Raw genomic sequence first — 25,571 nt, 5'->3', positions numbered from 1 at the left:
GAATTTCACTTGGAGATAAGTAGGTATCAAATACAAAGACAATGATTTCTCTTAAGGTTGAAAGTGGGATCATGGGAAAGCCTAGAATAACTTCCAACTCTTCTGATTCTAAACCCCAAAACTATATAATCAGAGAAAGAATTTGTCTGTCCTGTGAACCAGGACAGAAGGGAGAAAGACTTTTGTAAAAAAAAGTTGTCTAAAATACCTTGTGCTGTTTCAGTAGGAATGGTAGTAGCATAAGCATCCCCCCATCATGCACAATCCACCACACATCAATGTTGCCCTCAGAAAATTGCTCCACATTGCTGGGAAAGAAGGAGATGTTTTTAGCCACCAGCAGTGCGAGATGGGCAGCAGTTGTCACTCGAACTGTGCCTAGGGAGAAAAAAGAATAAGCAGAGAAGAATCCTTAGGCTTGCCTTGCTTCCTAGCATGTCAGAAAAGCAAGGAAATGCTCTTTTCACACTTCTTTGAGCAAGGGGTCCTATTTACTTAGTAGGTTATTTCTCATTACGTAACAAAAATCATTGTGAAAAATCTGAATAGCTAACAGACTGAGAACCACAGTTTATGTTACTAGGTATATTCTGATTACTACATTTCTAAGGGGGGATATGTGAATTTGGGAGATTATGATGCTGAAGAACAATTCTTCCAATTCCTGTGAGAACATCAATATGGAAAATCACAAATGAAAACATGGCAATTTTGGAGATAATTCCTAGCACAAGACTTGACAGAAATAATTCATGAACATAATGTGAAGCTGAAGGGGGTAGGTACAATCTGGGTATTACTACCAGTAGTTTTTCAGGTTGCCTTATAAGACTATGCTTCAGCAATGGCATAGTCTCTACTTTAGGAGGCTGGGGGTGACAGAGATTTAACTATATCCCCTAGACTTGGGCCCTTAGGTTTGTATGAGAAATGGTTAGTACCAATAAAAGTCTTCCAAGCACGGGCATCTTCGCTTTGACGCCAGCCATTAGGCCAGCCCATCACCACCGTGTTGTGCTTCATGCCCCCAAGGCCACATGACTGGATGAGGTGGGAAATGCCCTCTCTCAGCTTGGCGGCCACCACCAGCTGGCAGAATCCTTTTACCTTCTCTGCCTCCATTAGGTGCTTTATGGTCTGAAAGAGACACAGGACCGCAACACTGAACTGGTTCACTCTGGACCTTTTAACCCATTATTCCTTCTCCATATTATATCCCCCACCTTTTTCCAAAGTCTTCATAAAACTATATCGTCTACAGAAAAGTCCAAAAAGTTAAAATTATCCCAAAGGAATTTCATGATCTTTTGTCTTTTTCACTTTTTAAGTGCTTACTACATATTTTTGCCTCTGTAGCTGGTTGTCTACATGTAGTTTCTCTGTTTTTTTCCTCTGTTCTGATTTTGTTCCTTTGCACCATACCAAAAAACTGGGAACAGGGATCTCTACAAAGTGAATATTCAACATTCTTTCTCAGTTGACCAGGATGATTCACTAGTGTGAACAAGATCTCCTTCCTGCCTCAGCCCCAGTCATGCCCTGACTCATCTTACCAGAAACTCAATATGATGATTCAGTTTCACTTTAGAATTTTCTCAGGTATGTTTTCTTTTTTGCTTCTCCCATTCCCATATGCTTTTTGACATTTTAATGGTGATTATTCATGACACTTGTATTTGCATTACTCTTCCTTTATTTAGTCAAACCAGTTTGGAGATATCATCTCATTTACTCTTACTCCAGCCTCTTGGTGGGAAAAGGAAGGGAATAATGGTATGGAAAATGGAATGATTTTTGCAAAGGCACAGATTAAATCAGTGATGTGGCTAAGAACTAGGCTCTCTTGATTTTCAACCCTGTGTACCTTTTATTAATTTTTACCATCATTCTGGAGTAATGTTTCTTCAGCATTTCTAGTGTTTAGAATTTCAAAGCATTCCAAAATGAAATCCAGTAAAACTTTTGAAATGCCATTGAATACAATGGCATTTCTTTTTTTTTTTTTTTTTTTTTGAGACGGAGTCTTGCGCTTTGTCGCCCAGGCTGGAGTGCAATGGCCCGATCTCAGCTCACTGTAAGCTCCACCTCCTAGGTTCACGCCATTCTCCTGCCTCAGCCTCCTCAGTAGCTGGGACTACAGGCGCCCGCCACCACGCCAGGCTAATTTTTTGTATTTTTAGTAGAGACGGGGTTTCACCACGTTAGCCAGGATGGTCTTGATCTACTGACCTTGTGGTCTGCCAACCTCGGCCTCCCAAAGTGCTGGGATTACAGGTGTGAGCCACCGTGCCCGGCCCACAATGGCATTTCAAAAACAGAATTAGTTCTATCATATATAATAAGTATTACAGTGAAAACAACTTCCTTGTTAAAGTAGAACTTTAATGTTCAGTACAGCTAACCAGAAGTGGCAAAGGAATCTTGCTCATGATACCACACAGATTAGTAAAGACGAAGACAATTTGGTCATTACTCCTCGTTGTCATAAGATTGAGAGGAACCCTCTCCATAGTTCAAGGGATCAATTTATTTACATGACTTTTCTCAGTGTTTAATGTTTGGAGTATATTTGAAAATAAGGTTTAGACTTAATAATCTTATAATTTAGTAATGCTTTAAATGGGAAGAAATAATAAATAACTGTTTTCTGGCTCATCTTATTATTTGGGAGAAAGTGTCTGTTCAAAGGTCAGGACTAAGTGAGAAACCTCCTAGATCACTCAGGAACAAGATTCAAGTAGAAGTTTGAGGTCTTACTACTTAACATCACAAAGCTGTAAGCTGAGTTCCAATATATCAAAAGTCTGACTCTTACCTGCTCAGCAGCTAAAGCTTCACCATAGTTCTCTAGGAAGTTCCCCACGATGACAGAGCCCACAATAGTGAGACCTTTTCCTGCTTTGAGCTGTGAGGCAAAGGTGAGGAGGCGAGGATGCTTGACATGTAAGTCTTCATCTAGTTTCAGTAATACAAGCAACTGAGGCCTGTGAAGAGGTTGGTGGGGGTTGGAGGGGAGGAGAAAACATTTTGGGTTTGGGGAACAGAATGACAGACTCCACCCTTTAATTCAGGAGATCTGTATGAAACAGGTAATTTGACAGAAGGAAGAAATCAGGGTATTATTTTGAATGCTCCCAGTACAATCTCAAGTTGATCAGTCTTCAAGGAATAATAAATTGTAGCAGTCTTGATCATAAATGACATGAAGAAAAGGGAATAAAAAAATTAAGGATTTAGAATAGTTCAGAACAGGTCCATTATACCAATTCCTTGAGCCACATGGTTTCCTTATCCTGTAATCAACAAAGCACATATTTTTGTGTGTTAACTATGTGCCAAATACTGCTAGTGCTGATTTCTTTACCTCCAGTTCTTAGTGTGTGGAGGTCCTTCCTCCAATCGAAGCAAAGCAAACCGGGCTGCACTGAGGGACAGCCCACGGATACCATCACCCCATTCTTTCTCAGCTCTGTGAGAAAAAGAAAAGAGCAGAGACAAATTTAAACTATAGTAAGTATAATTTTAAAAAATAAAGTTTTTTTCTGAATCTAAAAATCACACATGTGCAAGGTAGAAGATTAAAGTTCAGATTAATGATTTACATAATGGTTTTTACTAACATAATGAACCCGATGTAGGCAGATCAACAGCACCAACAGACTGCACTGCACAAACAGTTCAGAATAAAGCCTGAAGGGGTCACTCATTCAGTCCTTCTACGTAATTGTTCAAAACAATAATGTAAAAGAGCAATCTAGATTAGAAAATTATAACAGACCTGGAGTTTAAGTTACTTTGAAAATAATGCAGAGAAAGTAAAGTTCAATGTGATCTTCTGAATAAGAATGTTATTTCGTCCTCATTTTTGAAAGCTGTAAGTCTTAGTAGTTACAAAGATGTTCAGAACTAATTTCTTTTTCATTTCAGAGACAACCCCTTGACTGAAGAGATAAGCAAAAATATTTATATTTGTGTTATACTTTGTTTAGTATTAATCATTATTATTTGGATATGTCCTTTGTTATTTTCTGTTGATCCATTCATACTTTCTCAATGGATTTCCCTTGTGATGAAAAGCTTGCGTCAGTAAGATGGTTAGAGAATTAGGGGTACAAAATATAGTTATGAAAATGAAGTTACCTGGGTCCTTAAGGTATTTTCATTGAGCTGGCTCTAACCAAACTAGCTAGTCTTGCTACTTTTAGCAGTGATCAAGATTAAATCCACACTCACCCTTGGTATTCAATGTACTTGTAGATCATACCAGCTATTACCATGGCTACAATGGCATAATACCAGGAAGAAATGAACATCAGAGCCAGACAGATACTCATTCCCATGAAAGAAAGGGCCCTAGAAAATTAAAAACAAATACAAAAAAGTATCTTTTAAAGTAGCTGAAAAAGAAGCCTGTGTTAAAGGTGCTTCTCAAACTATCTGTGGTGAGGGATTATTTTTTAAAAACTTTGAAACTATTATAAATAGAACTTTTGTAAAATGCAATAAAAATGAATTATTCGAAAAATTATCACATGCCTGGATGCTGTAGCAATGTCAAACGGCCACAAAAGTTTCTAAATGATTATTCTCAATTCTATAGTTGTCTTATCATGAAAGAGTCGGTAGATGTGCACTAAAACCCAAAGTGTCCTTTGCAACAGCAGATGTTTCCAACTGCTGGAAAACCATATAAATAACGGAACACTATCAGTCATCTGCAGTTATGAGGACAATTAATACTTACTTGGCAAAGCCAGGATGGGACACGCAGCCAGAAATGTTAATAACTCTAGGATCTTTTTAAAAAATTTCACATAAATATTTCTAAAAATTTTATAAATATTAGCGTAACTGCAGAACTCACTGAGAAAAATTATTTTTGGGCTGGGCGCGGTGGCTCACGGCTGTAATCCCAGCACTTTGGGAGGCTGAGGCGGGTGGATCACAAGGTCAGGAGACCGAGACCATCCTGGCTAACATGGTGAAACCCTGTCTCTACTAAAAATACAAAAAATTAGCCGGGCACGGTGGTGGGCGCCTGTAGTCCCAGCTACTCAGGAGGCTGAGGCAGGAGAATGGTGTGAACCTGGGAGGCGGAGCTTGCAGTGAGCGGAGATTGGGACACTGCACTCCAGCCTGGGCGATAGAGCGAGACTCCGTCTCAAAAAAAAAAAAAAAAAAGAAAGAAAATTATTTTTGGACTGTACATAAGAGAAACCTGGCAGACGGTAATGAATTGCTTGTTTTGACCACACAAATTAGGTAGACAACTACATTTACTGAAGTTTTTCTGTGTACAGAATGAACTTCTTAGCTCTGTGATGAATGAATTTTATTTTTAAAGAATGAATAGGAGTGTTAATCTGGAGAAAGCTAGGATGTAACGAAAATATATGGTAAACAGAAAAACAGAAGCAAGATAGCAACAAAAAAAGTCCATAAAGAACTTTTTTTTTTTTTTTTGAGATGGAGTTTCCCTCTTGTTGCCCAGGCTGCAGTGCAATGGCACGATCTCGGCTCACTGCGACCTCCGCCTCCCGAGTCCAAATGATTCTCCCACCTCAGCCTCCTGAGTAGCTGGGATTACAGGCATGTGCCACCACGTTCGGCTACTTTTGTATTTTTAGTAGAGACAGAGTTTCTCCACATTGGTCAGGCTGGTCTCAAACTCCTGACCTCAGATGATCCGCCTGCCTTGGCCTCCCAAAGTGCTGGGATTACAGGCATGAGCCACCGTGCCCGGCCTCATATAGAACTTTTAACTAACGTTAAGGCTAGAAAGAGAATTTGAGGCATTTAAAATCAGTTGAGGATTTTAATTTTTGCCCAGTAAACGTTACATCACTGCCCACCATTGGTAAGTGAAGACAGAAAGGGAACAAGGAGAAAGTTAGCAAAGAAGAATGTAGCAATGGGTACATAGAGGACATAATTAATGAGCTCTTAGCTATAAGAGGAAAGAGATGGGATGGTAGTCAAAAATCTTTCATGATGACCCCTTCGGGACTGGGGAGACTTAACTACAACAGCAGCAACAGCAGCAACAGTTCATTGAGAACTGAGCTTTACTATGTACCAGGCACTACAATAAGCACTTTAGATTTATTAGTCCCATTTTACAAATGAATAAAATTAAATTTTACATGGTTATGTACTTTACTGAAGGTTACAAAGCTAAGAAATAGTAGAGCTGAGATTGGAATTTAGAACCTCTGACTCCGTAGCCCTAAGAGACAAACAGGAAAATAAATATGCAAGAGAAGGTTGTTTTAACCTGAAAATTATAGAAGACTGGATATATCTATTTTGTGCTTTTGCTCTATTCATATTGGGTGTTATAAGTTATTATAAAGTGATATAGGAAAATAGGATAGGAGGATGAGGATTCAGATAAGAATTGAAAGTTGAAATAGTATGAAATGGCTGACCAAGAAAAAAATTTTATCGAGAACCCAGACTCTCCTAGTTTTCTAGTTCAAAGATGAGTTCTCTCCAAACGTGAGTAAAAAGAATAAAAGAAGTAGACTTACCAATGGTAGTAGCGGAATCGGGGTCTCCAGTTGGGTGTTCGAAGTAATGTTTGCAAGGCACATGCCAAGTTTACAAAGAGGTAACACATGAGAAAAAACCTGAAGAATAAAAAGAGTAAGAGGAATGATTATTACTGTAAGATTATTTTTTGAAGGTTAAGTAACTGAATACCTTTGCTGTATTGAAGCCTGTTTCTAGACAACTAACCCTTGATTAAGTAGGAAGTAGAGAAACTTAAGCCTCTCCCCACAAGGCTGTTCATCCTTCTCTGTTCTCTCAGTCAATGACAGAACCACTCTTCACCCAGTTGTTCTTAGGATAATCCAGGTTTCCTCTTCCTTACCCTTGTTCCAAATTCACTTACCAAGTCCTATAGATTCTATTTAAAAATCTCTAAGCTGCTTCTCTTCCTTTTCATCTACTAATCACCTTAGTTCAGGCTCTCATTTCTTCTTTCCAATTAGCATTCCCAGCTCAATTCTAGCCTCCTTCTAATCCATCTTTTATATGAGATTGATCATCCTAAAGCATTATCATTTTGTGCTCAAGGATTACCCACTACTTCCAGGTAAAAGCTCCAGGCCCTTTGTGATGTGGGTCTACCTACTTCTCTATTCTGTTATTCCCTCAACATGTACTCTCCACTCTAGCCAAGCCAAACTACTTCCAGTTCTCTGGATGTGCTACCTTATGTCATCCCTCAATTCCTTTATACACATTCTCTGCCTGGAATGTTCTTCACCACTTCTTTTCTTAGCAAATAACCAGGTATTCTTCAAGATACAAGTATCACTTCCTCCAGAAAATCTTTCTTGAGTTTCCGTCTGTTTAGATGCCTTGCTCTGGTGTTCTTAGGGCACTCAGTGTTCACCTTTACCATGGCACTCATCAGGCTATATGGGAATCATTGGTTTCTTTATCCATTATCAGTTCCATAAGATTGTGTCTTATCCATCTTTGTATTCCCAGAATATCATATTACACAGTGCCAGGTAAGTAGTAAGTCATCAATAAGTCACAGGTGAATAAATAACAACTAACAGTGGTGGTAAAAGCTACAACGAATTGATAATGAATTAGAAATGATGCCAAAGAACTTTTGAAGTTAAATAGGTAGGAAAAAACCTAATAACTTAGAAAAGTTAGCCTTACTTGGAAGTTCTCAGGAATGATTTTTATTTAAGTGAAGTTACATCTGTATTTAGCCCACTCTGTTATCACTACTGTTACATGACTGATGGAAATAAACATGTATTATTTATCATTTAAGCAAGAATAACTGAAGAGAATTACTGGCTCTTACATGGAAAGAATTGGGGCCACAAGATCCAGGGAGGCAATGAGTATTCCGAGCTCTGCAATGGCAGCAGTTAGAAGTAAAGCCCAGGTAGGTTCCCCATTGGCTTTGCTGTGGCCAAAAACCTGTACACAAAAGGGAAATATCAGGCATAGGAGTACTGAGTCATTGCTGTCTGATTTATCTAGCCTACAATTTCAGACATCTGGAAGACAATAGTGTTACAACTGTGATATCTTTTAAATACCTTTACAGCACTCACAGGTAAACTCATGCTTGGGATTTAGAGGGTCTTGTACTAAAAACCCATGTCTCCACATTTATGATCTAGTAATTTCTAAGCCCATGAAGACCACACTGTTTCTCATTAAAGCTGGGAAAAAAAGAAGGGATAATAAAAGGTCACTCACCCTCAGAAACGGTATGATGTTATCCTTGGCAATAGCTTGTAGCAGCCTCGGTGCACCTGTGAGGCTCTGAAGTCCAGCTCCACATGTTGAAAAGAAGGAGCCAATAACAATCACCCATGGGGATGGCCAAGATAAGGTGCCCACCACCAAATTACCTTTCACAGCATCACCGAACCTGGGAAAGAAACAGGAGTGGGAAATTTAATCTTGAAATAACTTTAGACTGAAAGACTAGAGACATTCAGCGTTTTTTTTTGTTTGTTTGTTTTTTTTGAGACAGAATCTCACTCTGTCACCCAGGCTAGAGTGCAGTGGTGTCATCTTGGCTCACTCCAAACTCCGCCCCCCAAGTTCAAGGGATTCTCTTGCCTCGGCTTCCCGAGCATCTGGGATTACAGGTGTGCGCCAACACACCTGGCTAATTTTTGTATTTTGAGTAAAGACGGGGTTTCACCATGTTGCCCAGGCTGGTGTCGAACTCTTGGCCTCAAGTGATTCATCTGCCTCAGCCTCCAAAAGTGCTGGGATTACAGGCATGAGCCACTGCGTCCAGCCCACCCAGTTTTTTTTTTCTAAGTTTTAGAGAATCAAAAATGAGACAAATAATATTACAAAATATAAAGATAGCCAGATTTGATCAAAAGGCACTATTGACCTATATTAGGAAAAAAATACATATGGGGCTAGAAAAGAAGCTAAGCTTCAGTTATAACTTTCCCCTTCAGGGTATCAAAATATCTGCTTTTTAGAAAAATTGAGATCTCACTGCACTATAATTCTGTATTCTTGAAACATAAGCATTTTTCTATGTCATAAAAAGCTATGAATAAAAATTTTTAGTGATTTGAATAATATTGCATCACAATTTCTTATCCATTCTTCTAATGTTGATTTTCTATTATATAAAATATTATAATTAATATCTTTATGCACATATCTACATTCACAGTTCAGGTTTTTTTCCTTATGGCAGGTTTTTTTTTTTTTTTTTTTTTGAGACAGGTCTCACTCTGTTGACAAGGCTGGAGTACAGTGACGCTATCTCGGCTCACTGCAGCCTTGACCTCTCTGGCTCAGGCGATGCTCCTGCCTCATCCTCGCAAGTGGCTGGGACCACAGGTGTTCGCTACCATGTCCAGCTAATCTTTTACAAAATTTTTTGTAGAGACAGGATCTTGCCTTGTTGCCCAGGCTTGTCATGAACTCCTGGGCTCATGTGATCTTCCCCTCTTGGCCTCCCAGCATGCTGCAATTACAGGCATGAGCCATTGTGCCCAGCTAAGTAATTTTTTTTTTTTTTTTTTGAGACGGAGTCTCGCTCTATCGCCCAGGCTGGAGTGCAGTGGCGCGATCTCGGCTCACTGCAAGCTCTGCCTCCCGGGTTCACGCCATTCTCCTGCCTCAGCCTCCTGAGTAGCTGGGACTACAGGCGCCCACCACCACGCCCGGCTAATTTTTTGTATTTTTAGTAGAGATGGGGTTTCATCGTGTTAGCCAGGATGGTCTCGATCTACTGACCTCGTGATCCGCCCGCCTCGGCCTCCCAAAGTGCTGGGATTACAGGCGTGAGCCACCACGCCTGGCCCCAGCTAAGTTATGGCAGATTCTTAAGAGGGAGTAACTAACCAAAGGGATCAATATCTTAAAACATTTCAAAATCACTACTAAACTGCTGTCCAGAAAGTTTGTACTAAATTTTACTTCCACTGGAAGTATAAGAAGATTCAAGTCTTATGGCACATACACACTCCACACCAGTCTTGTGTATTAAAAAAAATTAAGGTCACTTCTAATTTGATGGGTGAAACATGGCATCAGTTTAATTACTTCTTTTAACAATTTTTATTAAGTATCACACACAAAAAGTAATATGCAAGGCTGGGTGTGGTGGCTCACGGCTGTAATCCCAGCACTTTGGGAGGCCGAGGCGGGCGGATCACAAGGTCAGGAGATCGAGACCATCCTGGATAACACGGTGAAACCTCGTCTCTACCAAAAATACAAAAAATTAGCCGGGCGTGGTGGCGGGCGCCTGTAGTCCCAACTACTCCGGAGGCTGAGGCAGGAGAATGGTGTGAACCCGGGAGGCAGAGATTGCAGTGAGCCGAGATTGCACCACTGCACTCCAGCCTGGGTGACAGAGCGAGACTCCGTCTAGGGGAAAAAAAAAAAGTAATGTGCAAAAAACAACAAATGTACATCTGAAGATTTCTACAAAGCAAACACCCATGCTGTAGGTGTTGACCTACTACCATGCAGGTCAAGAAACAGAACATTGCCAGTACCCAAAATTCTCTCTTAACGCCCATTCTCACTCATTAGCCCTTTCTTCCTCTCCACTAACCTGACTTTTTTTTTTTTTTTTGAGACAGGGTCTTGCTTTGTCATCCAGGCTGGACTGTAGTGCTGTGATCTTGACTGACTGTAGCCTCAACCTCCTGGGTTCAAGTGATCTTTCTGCCTCAGCCTTCCCAGTAGCTGGTACTACAGGTATACGCCACCATGCCCAGCTAATTTTTTACTTTCTGTAGTGACAAAGTCTTGCTATGTTGCCTAGGCTGGTCTGGAACTCCTGACCTCAAACAATCTTCTAGCCTCAGCCTCCCAAAGTGCTGGGATTACAGGCATGAGCCACCATACCCAGCCCTCTGACTTTGAATACTATAGAGTTTTACCATTCTAAAATTTTATATAAATGATACACAGTACATACTTTTGTGTTTGGTTTTCTTAGCATTGCTTGTGAATTTTTTTTGGGGGGGAGGTGTATATTGCTATGACTTACTTTGCTGTATGGCTTCCTATTACATGAATATATAATTTAATCATTCTACTAGTGATGGACATTTGGATTATTTCCAGGTTTTGGCTATTAAGAATACTTATGAAGGGAAAATGAAGCAGGCAATAAATAAATAAATAAAAAAGAATAACACTACTGTGAAAATTCTTGTGAATTATTCTTGATGCACATGTGCTAGCATTTCTGTTAGATATATCTGGAAGTGGAAATGCTGAGTCATAGGTAAGCACATGTTCAACTTTAGGAGATAATAACCAATAATTTTCCAAAATGATACTCTAATTTACACTCTCAATAATAATTTTTATATTATGGTGTAACTTACCAAAGCTCCATGAATTTCCTACAATGGTATAGTAATATACTATACTATATACATACATATATACACCCACCCACACACACACACACACATACTATGTTACATACATATATATATTGTGCTTTTTATTTTTGTCAATAATATTTATATTGCATCTATTAGGCTTCAAGTCCTCAAAGAGCTCATCGTGTAGGGGACAGTGATATGAAAACAAGTAGCTGCAATACAGCATCATAAATGCCATAATATAGTATATTCAAATAGAGTGGCTGAACACAAGGAGGAGTGTTTACCTCTGTTTGGGTGAGTATGGGAAAGCTTTACAGGAGAGAAGACCCTTAGCCTAGTCTAAGAGGATGAATATGAGTTGGCCAGGTGGGAGCAACCTATTCTAAGCAAAGGAAACAACACAGACAAATGTGTTTATAAGTGGAGACATAATAAGACATATTAAACTCTAAGTTAGGGAGCTTATGAGGGAATGGCAGGAGATAAAGAGTAAAAAGAGGTAGAGAGGGCCAGATCACAGTGATGGATTTTAACCGGCTTTGGCAGGCTCTGAAGCAGGGAGGTTTGTAAGTTCAAATTTTGTGTTTTAGAAAAGCCATTCTGGTGGCAGTGTGGAAGAAGGATTAGAGGCTAGAACTAAAAGGGAGATTATTACAGTAACATAGGCAAAAATCCTGAAGGCCTGTACAAAGTGAGTGATGTGGATAAAGAATAGGGGATACATCTGTGTAGTATGGGAAATTTAAAAAAGAATAATGGCAGAAAGGGCTGGGTGTGGTGGCTCATGCCTATAAGCCTAGCACTTTGAGAGGCTCAGGTGGGAGGATTGCTTGATCCCAGGAGCTTCAGATCATCCTGGACAACATAGTAAGGTCCAATCTTTACAAAAAAATAAAAAAACTACTAGCTGGGTGTGGTGGTATGCACCGGTGGGCCCAGCTACTTGGGAAGCTGAGGCGGGAGGATTACTTGAGCCCAGTAGGGTGAGGCTGTAGGGAGCCATCACTGCACCACTGCACTGTAGTCTGGGCAACAGAGCAAGACCTTGTCTCTAAATAAATAAGTAGAAAAGAAAAGAAGAGAAGAGAAAAGAACAGAATATGAAGAAAGTAAGTTTCAGTCTTTTATTTAGAATGTCAAACACAATTAGATACTTATCTCTCATAAAGGAGATGCTAGAGACACTTGAAATTGTTTTTACTTGCCCTTATTGACTTTTGGTCTCATTTCTGAACAGTTCTTGATGGACAGGGAAGTCCTCATTATTCAGACACATTCACTGCTTTTTTGAAGGACTGTATTTAACTGTCTCATATATTCACTAGAAAATACTGGCCCCTTTGGGAACTACATTTATATATTTTCTTATTGTTAGTCATGATTGATAACTCGGGTTGGGTTTTTTTTTTCTTTGTTTTGAGAAAGGGTCTCACTTTGTCACCCAGGCTGGAGTACAGTGGCACGATCATGGCTCACTATAGCTTTGACTTCCCAGGCTTAATTGATCCTCCCACCTCGGTCCCCCAAGTAGCTGGGACTGTAGGTGCACACCATCACACCTGGCTAATTTTTGTGCTTTTTGTAGAGACAGGATTTTGCCATGTTGCACAGGCTGGTCTTGAACTCCTGATCTCATGCAATCCACCTGCCTTGGCCTCCCAAAGTGCTGGGATTACAGGCATGAGCCACGGTGCCTGGCTGTGTTGAGACTGTAAGTCTGTAACTATCTTGGAGCTATGTGGAATGATCAGAAGTCACGGCAGACAGACACATAATTGTTACAAAGAAATTCATTACTCACTTGTCTCTGAGAACAACCCCTTCAATACATGCACCAAAGAGGACAACATTGCTTAAATCTACCATATTGAGAGTCAAGGAAACTGCTGTTTACCCTCTAACATGAGATAGAAAGTAGATACTCAGCAGACACTTTCTTCTGTCAGTAAAATGAGTTGCTAAATACTCCTATAAATTATTTTTTGAATTTTCTATATGAGGTAGGCAGATTATCTGGCAAGAAGTGAAGTGATAGAAAGCAGGTATCTTTGTTACCAGGATAAAAATACTGATCATCTAGTTCTACTGGATGCTCCTATGACTAAGACTCAGACTGGATCCATAAAAAGGATACAGACAAAGGAGGTGGTCAGGATGGCAAGGATAGTACCAATGGGAATAGACTTCTGAGCATCTTTCAGATCTCCAGATCTGTTTGATCCAGCCATGATACCTTTAGAGATAAGGGGGAAAAAACCAAGTTAACTTCTTGGACACTTTGATATTGATACTGATAGCAAAGAGTAGAAGCAAATCTAGGAACCCTGAGAATTCTGCCTCCTGAGAAAAATCACTCGGTGGGTCTGACAGCTTCTAAAATATACAACAGCCTACGTGTTTACCTGTAACAGAGGGAAAGAAGATTCCCACCAGAAGGGTGAAGGAGGTGGTGATGTCAACAAGAACATATTCATGGTTTAAGCTGCCTAAGACATCAGAAGATTTGGCTGAAGGCTTTTCAATGATCTCTCCCTTGGGTAGGTAATTACTCCAAAGATTCTCTGCAGCGGGAAAAATGGGAATTTAAGCAGCAGCAGTATGAAAAAAAGATAATTAATTTTCTATCCAAACATTCAAAATCAGGCTTCTCATTTATACAGTTTCTAAAGGTGTGTTTGCTTCTACATGAGCACATGTATACACACACATTGCACAATAAAACACACATAGATAAAAACAGTGTTCTTTTTTTTGAGACAGTCTCGCTCTGTCACCAGGCTGGAGTGCAGTGGCACAATCTCGGCTCACTGCAAGCTCTGCCTCCCAGGTTCATGCCATTCTCCTGCCTCAGCCTCCTGAGTAGCTGGGACTACAGGTGCCCGCCACCACGCCCAGCTAATTTTTTATATTTTTAGTAGAGACGGGGTTTCACCATGTTAGCCAGGATGGTCTTGATCTCCTGACCTCATGATCCTCCCACCTAGGCCTCCCAAAGTGCTAGGATTACAGGCATAACCCACTGCGCCCAGCTAAACATAATGTTCTTTCTTATCTAATTTAAATATAATTTGGCAAAATGATTTGGTACATGCAAATACATTTTAACTTTACTAATGCAAATTAGTAAAAGTTAAACGAACTAAAACTAAATGCCCCACAAATCCCATTATTATTTATCAGTCATCAATGCTGTTTCTAACACCTTAATGTAAACTTACTTATGTGCAAAGAAATTTACAGACCAAACATTTATAATAGAAGCCACTTAAGGAATGTTTCAGGAATTTAGCTAAGTTAGGAAGATACATGTGGATGTGGACATTAAAACAGTTCTATTCTGTCAGTGCAGGAAGAACATTGGCAATTTTACAAGAATACACAGTACATTTTACCCTAAGGTTAGAAAGTGATTTGCTCAACTCTGCTCTGAAATGGAGGTGAATTTTAGCAGACATCACTCTGTAAAGGAGTCCCGAATAAGGACAGCTTTACTAATGGAAAAGCAGAAATATGCTGAATTAAGAGCTGTGTGGTGTGCTTAATAAGGGAATTAGCACCATGGCAGTGAATCTTTATGGACAGTAGAAGAATCTAAGATGACAAGGCCTATTTTCCCCAGAAAATAGGAAAAAACTTGTCCAATAACTCCCTAACTTACCTGTAATTATACCACTAGCCAATCCAGGAATGCCCTGGATTGAAGTGACATTATTGTGAACAAAGTATTCATCACAGGTGGCATTGAAAAATTGACTTGAGTTACAGAAGAATCCCCATAACTTTGATGGGACTGTCATGTTGTTAATTTCCTTGGTCTTAGAGCAAACGTCAATGTGTCTTGATGAAAGGGTGCGGTTACCCAGCATGCAGACCCTAAGTGAAAAGAAATAGGGAGTAAGATCAAGTAAGGAAAAGAAAATACATTAAAAAAAAAAAAAAAAAAAGGAAACAGGTTAGTAAAGGAAACAAGAACCCCATCTTTAAGAGCTTCTACTGTCATGGGTGGGAAACGAACTAATGTTTATTTATTTATAATTTATTTTAGCACTGTGAATGGTGACTTACATATTCTGCCAATTTAATACTTACAGCAACCTCACAATGTATTAGAATTTCTATGTTGTGGATGGAGGCACTGAAGTTTAGGAAGTCAGGGAGTTAACTGAAGGTTAGGGAAATACAGTTATCTGTCCAAGGTCACAGGTGGTGGCAGTGAAGGAAGTCAAATTGAAGAACTGTCTGAAGACATTATGCTGATTCATCTTCCAAAATTTTTGGCTAAAATTGGTAGGTCTAAAAGAATACTGAAGTTCTTTTGTTGTTCTTATAAAGCACTCCTCTTTTTTTGGCCTAGAAAAGCCTAACATTCATAACAAACACCTCGAAAATGTTATGCTAAAGGTTGAATCTTCTGGCTACTGTTGCAAGGAAAACAGCTTGGCCAGAATTAAAAGGCAGATCCCTCTATGGCCTAAGAGAAACTGTTTTTGAACTTAAGCCTAGACTCAGTGGGAGTGAGGGTAAGGATAACATAAATATTAACCTGCTGGTTTTATTTTTTTCTTTAACCCAGAGACACAAATATAAACAAAGGAATAATACATCCATAGTTAAAATACCTCTCAGGTCCAACAAAGGGGCTTCTAAAATTTGCAAAATGATTGAATACATTATTATGAACCATGTACCTATTACTCAGCTTCAACAACTCTCAACATTTCCCAGTCTTGTTTCATGTATTCTTCTAGATTTTTTGTCTTGTTTTGCTGGAATATCTCAAAGAAAGTATCATGCATTATGACCATGTACTAATCAAAAAAGAGGAGAAGCCCCAAAGGTGACCCTGAGACAAAATGGAATTTCCCAAATTGAGATATAACCAGAATGTTACCTTTATAAATTTTATGACCCTAAAAAGGACCTTCAGCTATATTACAGTCCCTAGATAAGCAGATTAAAAGTTTAAGATCGAATCTACTTCTGCCATCATGTAGCATGGCATAGAAGAAATATTGAATGGGGAGTCAGGAAATTACAGTTCTTCTTCTTGCTCTGCCATTAATTAACTTTGAGGTAAGTCATTAAACCTACTGGAACTGTCTTTTTGTCTTGAAAAATCTTTTTTTCTGTAATCTGGTTAAATCAACATAGAACCGATGAGTTTGATCCTCAGATAATCCAGATGACTTTTCAAGACAATTCCGTAACAAGACTACAAATAACATTCAGTGCCAGCTAGTCCCTATGCCACTAGTCAAAGGGAAAAGTGAGCCTGTGAGTCACAGATCTGGACAAATCCATTACTACTTCAAAAAACATACTTTAAAGTACTTGCACTAGGGAGTTGAAGAAGGAGGTGAATGATGAGAGAGTACTCAATGGGTACAAAGTACATTATTTGGGTAATGGATAAAAGCCCTGACCTAGGCTGGGCGCATTGGCTCACGCCTGTAATCCCAGAACTTTGGGAGGCCGAGGTGGGTGGATCACTTGAGGTCAGGAGTTTGGGAACAGCCTGGCCAACATGGTGAAACCTCATCTCTACCAAAAATTCAAAAATTAGCTGGACACGGTGGTGTGTGCCTGTAGTCCTAGCTACTTGAGAGGCTGAGACTGGAGAATCACTTGAACCCAGGAGGCAGAGGTTGCATGAGCCAATATCGCACCACTGCACTCCAGCCTGGGTGACAGAGCAAGACTCCATTAAAAAAAAAAAAAAAATTAACTGGGTGTGGTGGCACATGCCTGTAATCCCAGCTAATTGGGAAGCTGAGGCAGGAGAATTGCTTTGAACCCAGAAGGTGGAGGTTGCAATGTGCCAAGATCGTGCCACTGCACTCCAGCCTAGGCAACAGAATGAGACTCCAACTCTTAAATAAATAAATAAATAAAAGCCCTGAATTCACCACTACATAATATGTGCATGTAACAAGATTACACTTGTACCCCCATAAATTTATACAAATTAAAAAAAATAAAATCAAGGTTGAAAAAAGGTAGCTGTTAATACTTATAGTGTGTAATATTACATATATAGAGAGATATATGCAAATTGTATAATATTTCCCTTTATGACTAGGAAGTCCATTACAATACTGACAGAAAAAAAAATTTAATTAATTAAACATTTTAGGTAAGATTTTAGGTTTCTTTTGACTCCCTTGATTTTTAATTAGTAAAAGAAATCCAACATTTAAATACCTTATAAAGGTTGCTGGCAATAACTACACTGTCTGCAAAGCCCTTTATGATTAGTTCAAAATATGTATAATAAAAAAAGATTATGTACCATTATCAGGGAGAAAAAAATCTAATATCTGAACCTAAATGATGGTTACAGCTACTAGTTCTATGCTTGGGACATAAGAAAGAGGATGAATAGGACATAGTTTGCCGGGAGGCTTCCTGCCTAGATGAGGAAGGAAGTCTAACTGGGCTTATCCAAGAGGGAAAATCTCAGAGAGACTCCATGAAATTCTGACTTAAAATTATCACACCACCAGATATTTTCAATTACTACCCAATAAGGATGGCTAGGCAGAGAGACAGACACGTACGGGAAGTGTGGAGGGGCAAAAGAAGACTTGATGGCTCCAGCATAGATGGCCAAGATGGACACAATGACACAGGCCAGGAAAAGTGAGGCAAACTTGTTCACATAGCGTACGCCGATAAATACCACTAATACCATAAGGACCAAGAAAGCTGTGCCGTAGACACGCATGTTATTTAGCATGGCTGCTGATTCCTTGAGTGCGTCATCACTGCGAAAGATGGCAGCCCGGGGGACGATATAGACCTGTTAGGTAAAATAAAGGAGAAAATTAGGTTATTTCAAAAGAATTAAGTAAAAAGGCTGTATTCGCTTGCATTTACTTTCACAAAAGAAAGCAAAGTTGAGAGAGAAAATGACTGGGGAATTAGCCCAGTTTCTAATAGGATCTGAAATGCCTTCAGAAATGGGATGTCATGGATTTTTTTTTTTTGGTCTACATGCTGTTCTGAATAACTACATTTCCAAACAGAAAGAAAGGAAAAAATTATTAATTTTATTCATAGGGTTATATAAAGTAATTATAATGATTATCTTTAACCCTGATTCTAGTATCACTACTTTAAATAGTAAATATGTCTCAGTGAATAGAGAAATGAGAAGCATTTTATTTCATAGGGACGAAGATATCAAAAAAAGAAACTTTACTTTTTCCCCATTGGACTTGAATGTCTTGGATGAGGTGGCAGAGTGGTGCAATCAGGTAGAAAGGAAGGGACAGGCAGGCAAAGGGAATTTCAACTTTTCCACCTCATATTCACTTAAGAGGCCAACTGACGTTGGTAGTCCATCACCTGATTTATTCCCACAGCTGATCTCTCAGAAGCTTTCATAGCAAAGAATAAACCCAAATCAATATTTCTTCTATATTATAGACCACAATGAAGTCATTACTTACCAGAAAGATTTCAATGGCACCAAGGATGTACATGGCTGCTGCAAATGTGGTACCAAGATAAAAGCAGAGGCCAACAGCCCCACCAAACTCTGGGCCCAGTGCCCGGGAAATCATAAAGTATGAGCCCCCAGCTAAAAGACAAAACAGAAGGTGAATAGGAGAAAGAGTGGGTATTAGTAAGAGGAATATGAATAAAATAGAAATAAGAAAAAATATATACATGATGGTTAAATGTTTCAGGCTTCTGCAAACCTTCAGTGTGATAAAAAGATGTACTAGTGGGAAGTAAAAGGTGAAAGTGTTATTGTGGGATATACTGCACATCTAATGTAATGAGCCATATGAAGCAATACAGTTTGCCAGCATTACTTAGAAAAAAATTAGAGAATATTTACTATGACACGAGACAGCCCAGTAAAATATATTCTGGCTGGGTATGGAGGTTCACGCCTCTAATGGTAGCACTTTGGGAGGATGAGGCGAGAGGACTGCTTGAGGCCAGGAGTTTGAGACCAAGCTGGGTAACATAGTGAGATATCACCTCTACAAAAGGCATAGTGGTATACACCTCTAGTTCCAGCTACTCAGGAGGCTGAAGTGGGAAGGTAGCTTGAGCCTAGGAGTTGGAGGCTGTGTGAACTATGATCGTGTCACTGCACTCCAGCTTGGGTGACAGAGTGAGACTCTGTCTATAAAAAATATATATTCTAACTAATAAAAGCTAAGCATGTGACTGAAATTAATGCATTCTAGTTTAAAAAATAAAGAGATTTTAAAGACGGCATCTTAAAGTCAAGTAGTATTATGTCTATGTCCTACAGACCATTACTCTGTTGTAGCACAGAACAGACTAAATAGTATTCAATTCTTCAGAAGTTTGCACCTCTAGCTTTATAGCATAAACATAGAGTCAACACTGATAAATCCTGAAATACAACCTTGACCTACTAACCTGGCACCACTCCATTAGTGGCAATGGCACTCATGGAGATAGCAGTCAACATTGTCTGCAGAGAAAGGGAAAGGAGGGGATTGTTACTGTGTAAAGATGACATTTCTATACTATTTCTCTATTTGTGTTCCAAGAGCACTTGGCAAACATTTAACTCTACCTTTTATGGACAGTCATACCTAATGGTATGGAAATAAGATGATATGGTCCAATTCATTGCACTAGTCATACCACTAATATCTGGAGGATTCTGTCAAAATGCTCCCACATCAGTAGGTCAGGTGCTATTAAGAACTGCTAATCTCACTCTAGATTTCCTAGTTACACAGGGAATACAGATTAGTATACTCAAAAGGAAGAACTAGAGAAATAACTCAGAAAACAGGTTAGAACCTGACTAAAGACTAAATACAATATTAAGAACAATGTTCAGTAAGAAAGGGAATCACTGAAGGCTTCTGAGCACATAGGAACTGCATTTTAAAAATATTACCTGGTAGCATAGTATAGAATGGACTGCAGATAGGAGTAGCTGGAGGCAGAGTGATTGGTTAGCAGGCTACCATAGTAGTACAGTGAGAGGTAAAAACTATAGTGGTGGTAGTGTGAATAAAAAGGGCTGAGTGTAAAAGATTTCAGAGAATAGATTAGTGTTGGTAGCTGATTAGATGTGAAAAGCAATTAAGAAGCCAAACACAGCCTTGAGGTTTTAAGCCTGAGAGACTAAAAAAAGTGGTACCATGAACATTTTAAGTTATTAAAAATATGAACTGTGCCTGCTTAACCTGTTTTGCTCATCAGCTGTATGCTCATCAGCTGGGGATAATATACAGGTAGGGTGTAAAGGTCATAGTGATAAAAGAGGACAGTACAAACCTATAAAATTCATAGGTGTGGCTGGGATACATAATGAGGAGAAGTTTAAATTAAAGGAAGATAAAAATGTTCTCAGTAGAGAGAAGACCTGGAAAGAACATCTAAATTTCCAAGGAAGGGATAAGGGAAGAAACTTCAAAACCAAATAAAAAAACCAAATACCCCTCACATCCGCAATAACCTGTCTTGTTTCTCAATATATACTGGAGTAATACATCACATTTTCTAACACATTTTCTGTCACAACTTTGGTGCTATCAAGCTCAAATAGTTTGGATTCTGAATTCTTTGAAGACAGGAACTTTATCTTCCATTTCCAATTGAAGTCTTGCTTTGTAATTTCTAGTACATCATATAATAGATAGCAAGCAGTGACTAATAGGCGTTGAATAACCGAAAATCCTTTAGATTTTAATATCAGAATAATTTCTTCTGTTTAGATCATTAGTCCTTCCCTAAGTATTCTTTGTTTGATTCCCAAAGAGGTCGTGTGCATCTACTCTTGAGAACTTGGCAACGGTCAGGTGATCTCCAGGAGCCAGTGCAGTACTTACACAGCAGCAGCAGATAAGGACAATTGCAAAAGCCTGAAGAACTCCAGCTGTGCCCACCACCCACGTAAGGCGTAAAAAAAGGATCACTCCAAAAATATTTTGTAGACATGGGAGGTAGACACCCATGAAGGTACCCATTTGAGGGGTCTAGAAAGAAAGACATTGACAAAATTAAACAGTTATCCTAAAGAGAGGTTTTTATTCTTTTATATAATAACTTGCTCCCTAACCACCATATTAACCTCTAAGCAGAGATCATAAGTTTAATCAACATCTTCAAAAGGGCACATATAAAATCTCCATCTTTCAAGTGTTTATCACCATACTTTTATTATTCCTAAAGCTATACATTTTAACTTTACAAAGGTTCCTGCATGTGTTTATTATACATAGGCATTTGGCCACAAATAAACTTTTATGTGCACCCACAACAATTTAAAATTTTTTCAAAGCTGTTGGCTTTTCTCATTTAAAACCAATAAGGACTTGATGGAATTTCTTCAGAATTTGGCATAAATTCTTCACAGTAGTTGGTAAATAAAATAGATGGTAAAATGAAGATCTGAGGGCCGTTTTATCCCCTTTTCAAAGAGCTGAACAACCAGAATGGTAAGCTGAATGTCTTATATTTTCATTTTGAGAAAAACTGATGTTTGGTCTTTAAAAAACCCAACAACTTCACAACAGACAGATGGCATCAGCAGATGGGTATGGACACTCTTCTCTTGAAAAGCTATTCCCTCTCCCTGAATGCTCTTTCCCCACATAGCTCACTCCCTCACATCAGCTAGATCTCTCCTCAAATATCACCTTGTCAGAAAGGCTTTCCCTGTCCAACCTATGTAAGTAGCAATGCCCTCCACTCTGGCTCCCTTGCCAATTTCAGTCTCTTTACTCTGCTTAATTTTTTGCTAGGGAATTTATCAACACTTAATATGTTATATATGTTGGCAGTTAAAACAGCTTAAGGACTGTATCCCCACATTAGAATTTAGACTGCATCGTATGTTTTGTTTGTGCCATGACCCTGGTGCCCAGAACAGTTCCAGGCACCTTTCAAGCATTTAATAAATAGCTGCTGAACACAGAATGGTGCCTTAGGTATTTCCTTCTTTCTTATATACAGGGCTCTTTTTATGTATTCCTTGTTATTCTGAGGCCTCACCTTGGTGGGCTTCTTTTTCCCTTCAGTGATGTTTTCTGCCTCTTCATGTTCCTTTGCTCCTTGAGTCAGATTAGTGTAATTGGCCATGCGGTTGAGGAGGGAAGACACCTTCGGTCTGGTGTCCATTTCTTCCTATAAAGCCAGTGACATGGAAGAAATGAGCTACAAAGAACACTGAACATAAGCATCAGAATAATCTTGCTACCAGAAAACTTCGAATTAAGTGAAAAAATATTTCACAGGTAGGCCGGGCATGGTGGCTCACGCCTGTAATCCTAGCACTTTGGGAGGCCAAGGTGGCTGGATCACCTGAGGCTGGGAGTTCGAGACCAGCCTGGCCAAGATGGTGAAACCCCATCTCTACTAAAAAATACAAAAATCAGCTGGGTGTGGTGACATGCGCCTGTAATCCTAGCTACACGGGAGGCTGAGGTGGGAGAATCGGCTTGAACCCAGGAGGCAGAGGTTGCAGTGAGCCAAGATTGCACCACTGCACTCCAGCCTAGGCAACAGAGCGAGACTCCATCTCAAAAGAAAAAAAAAAAAAAGGTACATTGAGTTGGGCGTGGTGGCTCACACCTGCTATCCCAATGCTTTGGGAGGACAAGGCAGAAGGATCGCTTGAGCCCAGGCATTCAAGACCAGCCTGGGCAACAAAGTTGAGACCCTGTCTCTGCAAAAAATTTAAAAATCAGCCAGGTGTGATGACATGTGCCTGTAGTCCCAGCTACTAGGGAGGCTGAGGTAGGAGGGTCCTTTGAGCCCAGGAGGTCAAGCTGTAATCGTGCCACTGCACTCCAGCCTGGGTGACAGAGCAAGACCCTGTCTCAAAAACAAACTGAAAAAAGGTACATTGAGAGAAGTGGCACTTGGATCATTGTCGAAGGCCAGAAAAAGGTAGTGCTGAAATAAACCAGGCTCCTTTCAACAACCTGGCCACAGCTTATGGAGCCTGGCCATAGAGTCCATGTTGTCTTATTCAGATAAGATATAGAGGTCCTCTTCATTATGTTAAGTGAAATAAGCCAGGCACAGAAAGATAAATAGCACATGATCTCACTTACATGTGGGATCTAAAAAGTAGAACTCGTAGTAATAGAATGGTGGTTACCAGTAGGGGAAGGGGGAGAGGTTAGTCATAGGATACAAAGTTTCAGTTAGGCAGGAGAAATAAGTTTTTGAGATCTATTGCACAGCATAGCGACTACAGTTAACATAACGTATATTTCAAAATTGCTAAGAAAGTCAAATTCAAAAAAAAAAGTCAAATTCAAATATTTTCACCACAAAAATGATAAATATACAAGGTGACAGATATGTTAATCAGCTTGATTTAATCATTCCACAATGTATACAAATATCAAAATATCACATTGTAATCCATAAATATATAGTTATTATTTGACAATTAAAAAAAGGACATGAAAGTCCTGCTAATCTGGAAGCCTGCTTCCTACAGTGATTTTTGTTTAGTTAGTTCTAAGGCAAATGATAGTCTTTCCAGACACAAGCGTGGAGAAATACACTGATTTATACTTAGAAGAAAGATTATTCTAATAAAAACAATTAAATCACAACTGAATTAGATTGCAAGGTAATCCATATGTCCAAGAAGTCAAACTCCTCTTCCTTACTACATAACGATTTGATTTAATACTCACTATAATTAGATTACACAGACAAAATTTACTATAATAACAAGTTACAATATTTTCTTTTAACATTAAATTATCCAGCTTGTAAAATTTTAAAACCAAATGGGGTAAAATATGGCTATCATGAGATCTCTGTTCCTAAAGTCTGAGTCCATAGTTTTCTCCGAAATATTACCTCGAAGAGTGCCAAATTTTTATCAAAATATTCATCTCCTTCTTCATAATTGGAATTATTGAGATAAGCATTTCGGGCTTTCTTATGTCCATCGTCTGGGGAAAAAAAAAAAAAGTAGATCAAGTTAGCTTCTCACTGGTTTCTGATGAAGAAACATTAGCACCAGATAAGTGTAGGTTGCTTTGGTATTAATATAACCCATTTTCATATTCAAATTTAATCTTAGAGAGAACTCAACCAGCACTGTTTGGAGAATATAGACCCCTCTCCAGCAGGAAGAAAAATAAAACTCTAAGAAGTAAACATGGGTCATTCCTTTCCTTAACAATAATAAAGACCCCTAGAGACACTATTCTTTTGGAATTCCAGCCTATGAAGACTCTACTCTTTTTTTTTTTTTTTTGAGATGGAGCCTCGCTATGTCGCCCAGGCTGGAGTGCAGTGGCACAACCTCAGCTCACTGCAACCTCCGCCTCCCTGGTTCAAGCGATTCTCCTGTCTCAGCCTCCAAGTAGCTGGGATTACAGGCGCGCACCACCATGCCCAGCTAATTTTTTGTATTTTTAGTAGAGATGGGGTTTCACCACGTTGGCCAGGCTGGTCTCGAAATCCTGGCCTCAAGTTATCCACCCACCTCAGCCTCCCAAAGTGCTGGGATTACAGGCCTGAGCCACTTGCACCCAGCCGAGACTCTACTCTTAAAGTCACCTAAGTTTAGGAGGAAAAAAGATATTGAGTATACACTCAGGGTATAATACTGTGTTAGATGTAGTCTCCTTTACATACTATTGCTGCTGATAATGACAGTAAAAGCTCTCTGCCTCCACAGCTGTCTGACCTTTTATAAACTATACGGAGTTGTGATTTGCATTTTTCTCATGATTTCAGTGATGAGCATTTCACACCAGTAGAATGGCAATTATTAAAAAGTCACAAATAACAGATGTTGGCGAGGCTGTGGAGAAAAAGAAATGCTTATACACTGCTGGTGGGAATGTAAGTTAGTTCAGCCACTGTGGAAAGCAATTTGGAGATTTCTCAAAGAGCTTAGAACTACCATTCCACCCGACAATCCCATTACTGGGTATATACCCAAAGGAAAATAAATCATTCTACCAAAAAGATACATGCACTTGCATGTTCATTACATACAATTGAAACCCAACCTTTAAGCCAAAGACAGTTTAAAGTCTAGCTACAAGTCCTGGATAAATCCACGGACTGGATTGAGAACCTCTCTTCCCATTTGGCATACTTTCCTCTGATTGATTCCCTACCCTTTACCTAGTTTACATATACCTACCCTTCCCTAATTGGTTTTTTACACTGTCATGCCCACCTTTGAGTGTGGTGCCTTTGTTTTAGCCTTTT

The 25,571-nt window shown here is 39.3% G+C and overlaps 1 protein-coding gene across 5 annotated transcripts in view; it reads right to left on the bottom strand.

Annotated features, from left to right (window-relative positions):
• Positions 1-25,571, bottom strand: part of SLC12A6 (solute carrier family 12 member 6) — a 109,472-nt gene that overhangs the window by 7,018 nt on the left and 76,883 nt on the right. For all 5 annotated transcript variants that reach the window (XM_058427733.1, XM_058427732.1, XM_032175188.2 and 2 more), the window contains 18 exons: positions 24,201-24,295; positions 22,371-22,502; positions 21,206-21,352; positions 19,776-19,830; positions 18,824-18,954; positions 17,930-18,171; positions 15,031-15,245; positions 13,775-13,933; positions 13,507-13,605; positions 13,174-13,231; positions 8,239-8,413; positions 7,835-7,953; positions 6,531-6,629; positions 4,234-4,353; positions 3,365-3,469; positions 2,816-2,984; positions 942-1,137; positions 209-378 (listed from right to left, as the gene is read on the bottom strand). In XM_058427733.1, coding sequence (XP_058283716.1) covers positions 209-378; positions 942-1,137; positions 2,816-2,984; positions 3,365-3,469; positions 4,234-4,353; positions 6,531-6,629; positions 7,835-7,953; positions 8,239-8,413; positions 13,174-13,231; positions 13,507-13,605; positions 13,775-13,933; positions 15,031-15,245; positions 17,930-18,171; positions 18,824-18,954; positions 19,776-19,830; positions 21,206-21,352; positions 22,371-22,502; positions 24,201-24,295 — 2,486 coding nt within the window. The remainder of the gene's footprint in view (positions 1-208; positions 379-941; positions 1,138-2,815; positions 2,985-3,364; positions 3,470-4,233; positions 4,354-6,530; positions 6,630-7,834; positions 7,954-8,238; positions 8,414-13,173; positions 13,232-13,506; positions 13,606-13,774; positions 13,934-15,030; positions 15,246-17,929; positions 18,172-18,823; positions 18,955-19,775; positions 19,831-21,205; positions 21,353-22,370; positions 22,503-24,200; positions 24,296-25,571) is intronic.

Source organism: Hylobates moloch, unplaced genomic scaffold, assembly GCF_009828535.3.
Source record: "Hylobates moloch isolate HMO894 unplaced genomic scaffold, HMol_V3 SCAFFOLD_14, whole genome shotgun sequence".
NCBI lineage: Eukaryota > Metazoa > Chordata > Mammalia > Primates > Hylobatidae > Hylobates > Hylobates moloch.
Note: the sequence above shows the minus strand (reverse complement) of the source record. Positions and strands in the feature narration are given on the sequence as shown.